This window comes from Sardina pilchardus, chromosome 8 (assembly GCF_963854185.1).
Source record: "Sardina pilchardus chromosome 8, fSarPil1.1, whole genome shotgun sequence".
Taxonomy (NCBI): Eukaryota; Metazoa; Chordata; class Actinopteri; order Clupeiformes; family Clupeidae; genus Sardina; species Sardina pilchardus.
Window position 1 is genome coordinate 13668457 of NC_085001.1, and position 9749 is coordinate 13678205.

Below are 9749 nucleotides of genomic sequence, written 5' to 3' on the forward strand. Positions count from 1 at the left end.
CTCTTGTCCTCTGCTGTTAACAATGTACAGGCCCAGAGCTGTAGAACTTCCCTACCATGTTTGTTGAGGATATTATGAAAAGTATGACTATGTCTGCACAAAAGTGATTTGTTGGAGAATTGTAAAATAAAGCAATGGTTTGATATAACCTTATTAATTTCCTGTGTGCGCATCCAGACCTCCCCTTATTGTAAGTGAACTTTCCCAGTGGATTGGAATTCAGTGATCTCTCTCTCTCTCTCTCTCTCTCTCTCTCTCTCTCTCTCTCTCTCTCTCCCTTCCTCCCTCTAGCATGGCTACGGAGGTATTAGCGGGGAAATGCAGCGTGACATGCCCTGTCTGCTGGAGGATCTGACTTGACACTCCACGGGAGAGGTGGCAAACCTGCCCTCTGCCACCACACTGAGGTCTCACATCAAAACAGGAATCGCACACATCAGACACTGGTGGCTTTCTGAACAGCCACTTTAAACACTCAAAGGAGCTATGGGGAACATGCTATATGTTTTCAGTGACACACAAATACACACTTAAGCACACACACACACACACACACACACACACACACACACACACACACACACACACACAGTAACACACAGACTCACTAACACACATACACAAATACAAATACACACACACACACACGCACACACACACGCACACACACACACCTCAATGAGAGAGGAATATTTTGCAATTCCCTCAATATGGGCTCAGGACACATAAAGTGCCTCCCTCCTCCCTCTCTCCCGAGTCACACTCTAAATGCTATATCACTCAGCTTGAGTCTTCAGTCAGTGGCCAGTGGAATGAAATAGCCATCAGTGTCCACCCACTCTTTTGCTCGCTCTTTCTGCTGTGGACATACTAATGACTTTTCACAGGCCAGTCAAGTGTCATTAGCCAGTGGGGTGGAGTGAGTAGAGGGTTCTGTCGGAAATGATGATGAGCCTAATGTTCAATTTCATCTGATCACAAAATTCTAGTCTCATTAAGCAGTCCATAATTGGCTACTGAGAAGTTCTTGCTCTACAGTTTAATGCTTGGCTGTTATTAAGTATCATATTTGCTACGATCCGCTGAGGCCTTTTGAAAAACTGCAAAAGAATTTCTGCAAATGGATGAATTTCTGTGCCGTTCATTTCCCAGCAGCCTTACCACAGAACGACACGATATGGCTACTGTCTTCATGAACAAACTTCCTGGTGACGGCCTCCTCCATGATCTGCTTCACCTGAAACAAAGCAGAGAGAGAGAGAGAGAGAGAGTCTCCTTCAGTGGGTGGTGAACGGAGTGGGACGGATGATCAGAGAAAGCACTGGCAACAAGCTGTTTTCTGTCAGGTAAAGAGACAGTGGCCTCACCCACATCCTCCCAACCAGTCTTTTTATATCAGCTAAGATTAATCTGAGGTGGATATTTATAAATCGAACACAGCTGCCTCCGTTATAAACACTTGCCGTCTCTGATGGCTGTGTGCCGTGTGGTGCAAATTACACTGCTACATGGTGTCACTAATTTTTTTGTGGAATGTAATAATGATATGTGTGAAAAAGAATATAGGACAATAAATACTCTATCTATCTATCTATCTTTCCCATTCTTATAGTTGCATGATCAACCTGTGACGCTCGACTCGACGCTGCACAGGACACAAATGAGGACTACATAGGAGTTACATGAGAGTAACAAGTCGGGGAAATAATTCTGACAGATGGATGGGGCAGAGAGGGAGAGAGCGGAAAGAAAAGGCAGATGAAAGAAAAAAAGTTGAAAGACACAGACAGATATGTAATCAAACGATGACACGAGAGGCGTCAAGCAGAGTGGAGTACGCAAACAGAGAGAGAGAGAAAGAGAGAGAGAGAAAGAGAAAGAGAGAGAGACTAGAGCGAGACGAGCGCACAACATTCAAGAGAATGAGTCATCAGCCAGTTTGCGCCGGTTTCTCAAGTCACAGAGGTGAGCTGGGGTGGGTGGCTGGCTGGCTGAGTTCAGTTGGGTAGGAGGGGAGGCTGAATCTTTAAGGAGGTGTGATCAAATCAGGAGGAATGAAAAAGCCCCTCAGACGGAGGGCTCCAGGGCCGCCGGGGTGAAGAGGGAGCGGGAGAATGTCAGAGCGCCTCGGGGATGGCACCGCACCGTGCCTCGCCAGTCTCATTGAGCGGCCCTTCAGCATCAACAATATCCACCGGCCCACGGCCTCATGCAACCATAAACACACACACATACACACACACATACACGCGCACACACACACACGCACACACACAAACACACACACTAACACACTCACACACAAACTCACTAACACACATATACACATATACAAATATACACACACACACACAAACAAAACTCACTAACACACACACACACACACACAAAGATGCATGGGTTGCGGTGAATCAATATATAAGAATGTGAGCACTCCAACTGCTTGGTGGTAGGTGTAGGGTTTGAAGGTGAGACTGCTACAAGCAGTCTTTGATCGTGAGGCGAGAATGACGAATGGGAGTCTAACAGAGAGCCAGTGCTCCAGGGATTCCCAGTGTTCAGAGCTTCTGAACCTTTCGCCACACACAGACACAAGGACAGACACACATGCCATTCCTTTATCAAATTAGTGCTGCCAAGCAACCAGTTAATCAGGCTTATGATAATCAGTCCGAGGCACCAGCAATTTCCTGTTATTGTGTGTCTTTCCCCAGATGTGAGATTATAAGGGCCAACACAGAGAATTAAAGCAAACGTGCACACACACACACACACACACACACACACACACACACACACACACACACACAGACGAACACACAGACAGACAAAATGTGCAGTTACATAACTTGCCATGTTCCCAACACAATGGCTTTAAGTCATTAAGATGTTCTTATCAATGATTGCCACAGCAGAGCCTTCCAGACAGCAATGTCTTTCTTTTTCTCATTTGTTCCACTGCTCTGCTAACACCATGCTATTGTTGGAGACACTTTGTGTTCAATTTCCTTCCTATAGGACAGCGTCTCTTCATATAGCCGCCTACACATCTTGAAATGGAATGGCATATGCACAGACCCCCCCCGCGGTCTGTTTCTTCACCTCCCCGTGCTCTTGTGGTGAGTACAGTATGACTGTGTTGTGTCTGCATGTGTGGACCTGTGCCAACAGTTAACAGTAACAGCAACAGCTCTGCCAGCACTGGTGGTGGTGACTCATCCCCTCCGGTGGTCGCAGAAAAAAAAAAAAAAAAAAAAAAAAAAAACCAACAACAACAAACAAATTCAAACCCAATCAGAGGTGGGAGTTTCTCCAGCGTCACCAGCGCCACCTTCACAGCGGCCACCTTAGCGCCTCGCCTCGCACCGCCTCGCCTCGCCAATCATCCCACATCCCCCTGGAGCTTTGGGGGAAACGGGGAGTGAGGGGCACAGGTGGGCTTGGGGACGGGTGGGGGAGGGTTGTCCTCTCAAGCCTTCTGCAGAGTGACTCACTCAGGTGGTGGTGGTCGTGGTGGGGGGGGGGGGGGGGGGGGCGTGATGAGAGCACAGACGTCTATCATAAGGTGGGGATAAAGCCCTGCACATCTCTGAGTGTGTGTGAAATCAGTGCTGCATCCCCGCTGGTGTGGCCAGGTGCGTCACCACACACACTTGGAGAGGCCCTCTCTCGGTGCTCAACAGCAGCGCTGGCATTTGTTTCAATCAGGACGAGGAGAGGGATCGATAGGCCACGCAACGAGTCAAACGCTGCCGGGCACCTCGTGCTGCAACCTACATACCCGTGTCGTTTCACCAATCATGAGCTGGTGACAAGGGCCACACGTAAAAGTGAAAGGGAGAGAAACATTATGAAGCTCAATCAAAAGGAATGAATCAATCACTGAATTACTGAATGGATGGATGGATGGATGGATGGATGGATGGATGGATGGATGGATGAATGAAGGAATGAATGAAGGAATGAATGTCTTACATTAAATGTATTTTGCTGGAAAAGGTACTATAGCTTGTATTAGCTTTTTAATTTTAATTTTTTTCTTTTTTTTTTTTACTCGTCACTCTTTCTTCCTTGTAGTACTGATTGCATTGCAGGCTTGTCCATGTAGTGTTTGTTAGTATAATGACCATAAAAGAATTCAAGGTTTTCGTTTGACATTTATTTGTGTCTCAAGACAGCAGATGTATGTGGCCTGCCAGAAATTGGCAAGGAAGATGACAAACTAATTAGTCAGTGATCTCGGAGCGAAATGTCATCCCTCTCGTTTTGTGCCGAATTATTTCTCTTTTGTTGAAAAGGAATGATTCATGTGGTGACTAACTGATGCTTTTTATGTGGATTACAATGCTGCTACTGCTTGAAAAAGCAAGTCTGTTTGAAAATGGAATCTCAATGCAATATCTCAATAACAAATGCAAGCTGTTGCATTAGCATTCACTAACTCAGTTATAACCTTTGCTACAGCTAGCAGTTCATTGACATACGTATTGATGTAAATAAATGAGGGCTCTATCACTAGAGCTCTGTTGCTGTGTACTTCAGATACCTCTGACACATTTTCTTAAAATACTTGTTTCAAGAAGTGATTTTGAAACAAGCAGTTCATGGAAAATGGCAGACACCAAAAACACCAGACGCTCAAATGAATTTGCTTCATGACACAAAAAAGACCAAATATTCTCTCTTTTCGCTGACCTATACATTTGGAATACATCATCTGAGTGAAAATTCTTGTTGCACAGTCACGATACCTTTGCTAGTGTTCTGTTGTGTGTGATGTGCTTTCATCCATGCGTCCATGTAGTACACGCAGCACTGAAGCAACGCCGCTCCATTTCAGAGTCATTTGAATTTTAAAAAGGAGACATTATCTAGGCTCTGTAAAACATTTCTGACCTTTGCATTTGCCTCCAATTATCAAACAGGCAAAAACAGGCAATATTTGGATGGAAGATGCTATCACCATGACCAAATTGAAGCAAACAATCTGCCTGGCTTTCTGGTTTCCAGGTGTGTGTGTGTGTGTGTGTGTGTGTGTGTGTGTGTATGTGTGTGCGTGCGCCCGCGATTGGGAGAGAGAAAGACAGGGAGAGAGGGGGAGAGAGAGGGAGAGAGAATGAGAAAACACTGAAAAATAGAGTGAAAGGATGATGCATGGTTATTGGAATTGCTGTTCTCTGATGCATGATAGGAAATCTCACATTCATGTCCACAACAACACCATTACCCATCACAGGTAATCGTCAGAGATTTCAGGTGCCAAGCGAATGGGAAGTGAAGTGAACGAACAACACACAAACGTGCAGAGCCCCATTACTAGTCGAGAGGGAGGACATTTAGAGATCCCTCCTAAGAGATCCTCACCAAACGCGACACACAGAGGCATACACACACACACCCACACACACCCACACACACCCACACACCCACACACACACACACACACACGCTCGCGCGCCCGAGGCCAGAGAGACAACACACGGGTTCCCTCAGGTCAAGCTGATTTACTGTAGCATGGCCGTGGCCTTAAACTGAAACCTTATCCCCTTGTGTGGGCAGAGGCAGGGGAGGGGACCAGATAGGGAAAAGTAAATAAATTTTGCGTTGCCGTGGTTGGGTGTGTGCTCAGGCCCTACTGAGCTGGCTCTGTCATTCAGCAAATACAGGTGTGTCCTGCACGTGAGTGAGCGTGTGTGTGTGTGTGTGTGTGTGTGTGTGTGTGTGTGTGTGTGTGTGTGTGTGTGTGTGCTTGTGCGTGTCTGTGTGTGTGTGTGTCTGTGTGTGTGTGTCTATGTGTGTGTGTGTGCGCGCGCACACGCATGTGCAGACTGTTGCTGAAAGAGGTTTGGATTTGATAATTTCTCAATATTTTTCCACATTGGCATAATTGAGAACACATTGAGCAGGTCCTTATTAATATGCTGATATGCATGACAATGGAAGAGTATATCTGAATATCTGAATATACCGTATGTCCTAAATCTGGCTGCTCGATGTTTGCTTTCTTTATCGGCAGGCTTTGAAAGGTATAATATAAGGTTTCTTTTGCCAAATGCCATGATGTAGCCAAGAGATCACGCAACAACCCAAATGTGAATCCTTCCTCGAAAAGCGAAGAGCATCCCTCAATATCCTTCCCTACTTGAGGGCTGTTCATCATTGCTTTTCTCACTGACAAGATGACATTATTGGCTTGTTTACCCAAGTAAGGGAGTGCTAAGGTTGTGTCAACACCAATAAACAACATCCACAACAATTACGCTCCAGAAGAAATGTGACAGCGTCGCCTGAATTGGGGGTCCCTGAACTTTGCAAATCAATGCTTACTACATCATCTAATATCTGTCACATTGCATTGGCCTAACTTTGTTGGGCATCGCAGTACGTATTCCACTCTGCAATCATTTAGCTGAAGTCGAAATGCAATTGAAGGCGATGGACTGGTGAAGTGATCAAGATGGAAGCCCTCAAGAGAGGTGCTGTGTGCGGGCTAGGGCCGATTAATCGTGATTGACTTCCAACAATTATGAAAATAACATAATCAAAAGGTAATGATTATTTTACTACATTCAGTTTTATAACAACTGTCTCTTTTATTTTTCTCCAACTGGATTGAATCTTACACTTCTAAACATTCAAAAAATGGATGGATGACAGTTGAAAAATCTCTGAGTAATCACGTTCAATATCGAGATCTCAATATTGAACAAAAATAATTATGATAATGATTTTTACCGTAAACAAGCAGCCCTAGAGTGGGCAGAGGAAATGGCCAGGAGACATGGGCCAATTGCCTTCCATGAGATGTTATTTAAGCTAATGAATTTTTGCCATAGATTCCATATCATTGATTACTGCACATCACACATATGATGTTGATGTACTGTTGCTCTTGATGATGTTCCGCTCTTTAAAATAGATCACTTGAGTCATAAATTAAGTGAGAAATGTGATCTTCAAATATTCCATGACTTGTGATGTAGGTAGGACAATTGGTGAGCTCTGCAACGCTCCTTAAATCCATCCCAACAAAACTGAACATGGAGACAAGCTGTAGTGACAGCCAGGGAAAATGATGTCCCATGAATACGGTCACCAGTCTGACCCCTGAGAGGGAAAGTCTGAGAAGGGATGGGTTAGGGAAGACATCCACCCTCTGACATCTTGATCCAGGACATCACATTTTTCACAGTGTCAGAACTCATGAAATGCAGGATCAACTGTCATGTTTACACATGAACAATGTGATCCCAAAGCCTATGACTAAGGCATACTGTATGGCTACTTGAAAAGTCTGTAGCTGAGGAGAACTTACATGCAGTCCAGCCACAAGTAAGGGTTTTGCTTATGCATGAATCAATGTATTAGTCAAAAGGTTATCTAAGCCTTTATAACAAAAAATAGAAGACGACCCATATGTCTAGGTCCATCCTTTCCACCAAGATGCATTATGCAGCAAACTGCCTTAAAATATGAAATCAATATTCAAGCTCAATGAGTCAGTCGAGTCAATTAGAATGGGAATTCAGGATGCATCTTGGTGGTAATGGAGCTGATTTATATTCAGCTGCTTGCTACAGCACTTCTAGGCCAGTTATAGTCATATTCATGCCTGCAACAAGAAGCCTGTCTGTCCATGCTGAAGCAAAACAAAGGTCAATGACCAGAGGCCTCTGGTTGGTGCAGACAGCAGACATGTAATCTACATTTTAGTGTACCTTAAAAAATCATTTTCCGTGACTGGTTGCTTCTGCCTAAGAAAACCATTCCAGGAAATGAAATTCAATAAGCCGGCTCTTTGAAATAATCACAAACATTTCTCCATCTCCACTCCTCATTACAGACCATGGAGTTGAAATGCACCAGAGGTTTCACAAGCACTGTCTTGGGTTAGGCTATCTTGTAGTTCGGTGTCTTCTTCGGTCCCCAAAAGGCTCGATGACTCATCACTCATGACAGCAAAACACTAACAAGCCACGTCTTCGTGAATTACAATAAACACCAGCTCTTGATTCACCACCATCATTTACCTGCCGTTCACCACGGACGAATCACAATTTACTGTAAAGGTTTTCCAGGTTCCATCAATGTTGTAGTCTCTTCACCTAATTATTTCAAATTGTCTCTATGCTTGTTTTATTTGCCCAATTTTGCCAACACAAGGGCACTGACTACATATTGTGATAACCTATAGAAACTTTGAACTATGATGACATATTTTGTTCATGCAATAATACTAGCTGATTAATGATTGTCCTCTTCTGACTTCCTCCAAGCTCAGATATCAAGAATAAAGACTGCAAGGATGACTGACTATATTGACAGGGGACTGACTACACTGAGGAGCCCACAGAATGCACAATTGGCACATACAGAGACCAGACCACTGACAATAGACAAGGGGCATGGTGATGATAATAGATCAAAATGGGAGAAGCATTACCACCACCATTCATAGCTTTCATCAAAACAGACAACAGACCTGGAAGTTATATTATGGTTAATTGACCAGGAAAGGCACTGAGAAAGTGTATTTCATTTCAGCATAGGCTTAAACTTGAACATTAATAAATTCCAGACAGACAGTTTATCAAGTGATATTAAATCACGTTACTGTGTCCGACGAAAAAAATATATAGACTACAACTTCAGTTCATCCTGTGGTTCAACCATATGCGTTTGGACACATTCCGAGTCTCCTAAATCTACCTATGACGGGTTTAAACTAAATCCCAAACTAAACCATCCACTCTGGCTCACGTGTTGAAAGCTTGTGTGGCCCAATGTCCATGCGCTTGTTTGTTTTTTAAATTTGATTAGACTTCAGTTGAAGCGGAAAAAAACACCCACCTCTTTCTTGACGGTCCTAAGCAAGCGCTGACGGGTCTCCGCTTCTGCTAGATAACAAGAAAAAAATGGTTTGTCAGTAAACTGTAAGCCTAGAGGAGCAGTTCAAACAATTTATCATACAATGTTTTTTTTGGTGCATCCTAAGATTAACTATCTTCAAAAGCGTATTTTGCCTCACCTGCTATTGCTGTTGCCATGGCTTCAGTTCCTAAAGCGCAGCTCCGTGGACGAAAGCGTGTAGCCCTACCCACCTCCACTCTTCGACTGAGTACAAGTAGGAATACCGTCTGCCCCCACCAGCGCGTCTCTTAAAGCGACATTAATCACGGAATTTCAACAGCGACGGCCACCGTGGGCAAAAACAAACATCAGAGCATAGCACATGTCTAAACCACTAGGCTATTAATGAGCCCTTACTGAAGTGAAACAAAACTAGCCTACAAGTGGAAAAAAAAAAAAAATGGTTATAGGCTATGCATGCTAAACTGCCCTAACCCTAAAATAGCAGATTAGATTGGTTTCAGTTACATGCAGGATTGTAAAGTTCCTGACAACCACTCCAAGCAAAAGACCAAAGCATTAGCTTACTTTGAGCAGTAAGATATTATGATCTATCATGATTAGGCCTACATGTTTACTTCCCTCACCACCAGGGCCAAATAACTTCTGAAATATTATATCTAACCTACAGAACACACTGGAACAGCCTACTGTTCCTATTACCATGTTAAAACGACTATTTGTCTTATGTTGTAGCCAAGGCTATTGTAACCAGTTCAGAAGAATAGCCTACACCAGTGGTCCATTTTATACTGGTAACTGATCTAATCAACTCTGTCTTATAGTCACTGGCACTCCCAGTGGTTGTATGTGTTTTCACATAACAAACAACCTGCAGT

The 9749-nt window shown here is 43.9% G+C and overlaps 1 protein-coding gene across 2 annotated transcripts in view; it reads right to left on the reverse strand.

The window, feature by feature from the left end:
- sgsm1a (small G protein signaling modulator 1a) overlaps nucleotides 1-9125 on the reverse strand; it is a 41517-nt gene extending 32392 nt beyond the window's left edge. Inside the window, exons 1-3 of one of the 2 annotated variants that reach the window (XM_062542807.1) lie at nucleotides 9029-9125; nucleotides 8851-8894; nucleotides 1162-1237 (exon numbers count right to left, since the gene is read on the reverse strand). In XM_062542807.1, coding sequence (XP_062398791.1) covers nucleotides 1162-1237; nucleotides 8851-8894; nucleotides 9029-9047 — 139 coding nt within the window. In that variant the 5' untranslated portion in view covers nucleotides 9048-9125. Of the gene's footprint in view, nucleotides 1-1161; nucleotides 1238-8850; nucleotides 8898-9028 lie in introns of both variants that reach the window. The other variant, XM_062542806.1, reaches the window with a different exon arrangement.
- Nucleotides 9126-9749: the final 624 nt, after the last annotated feature.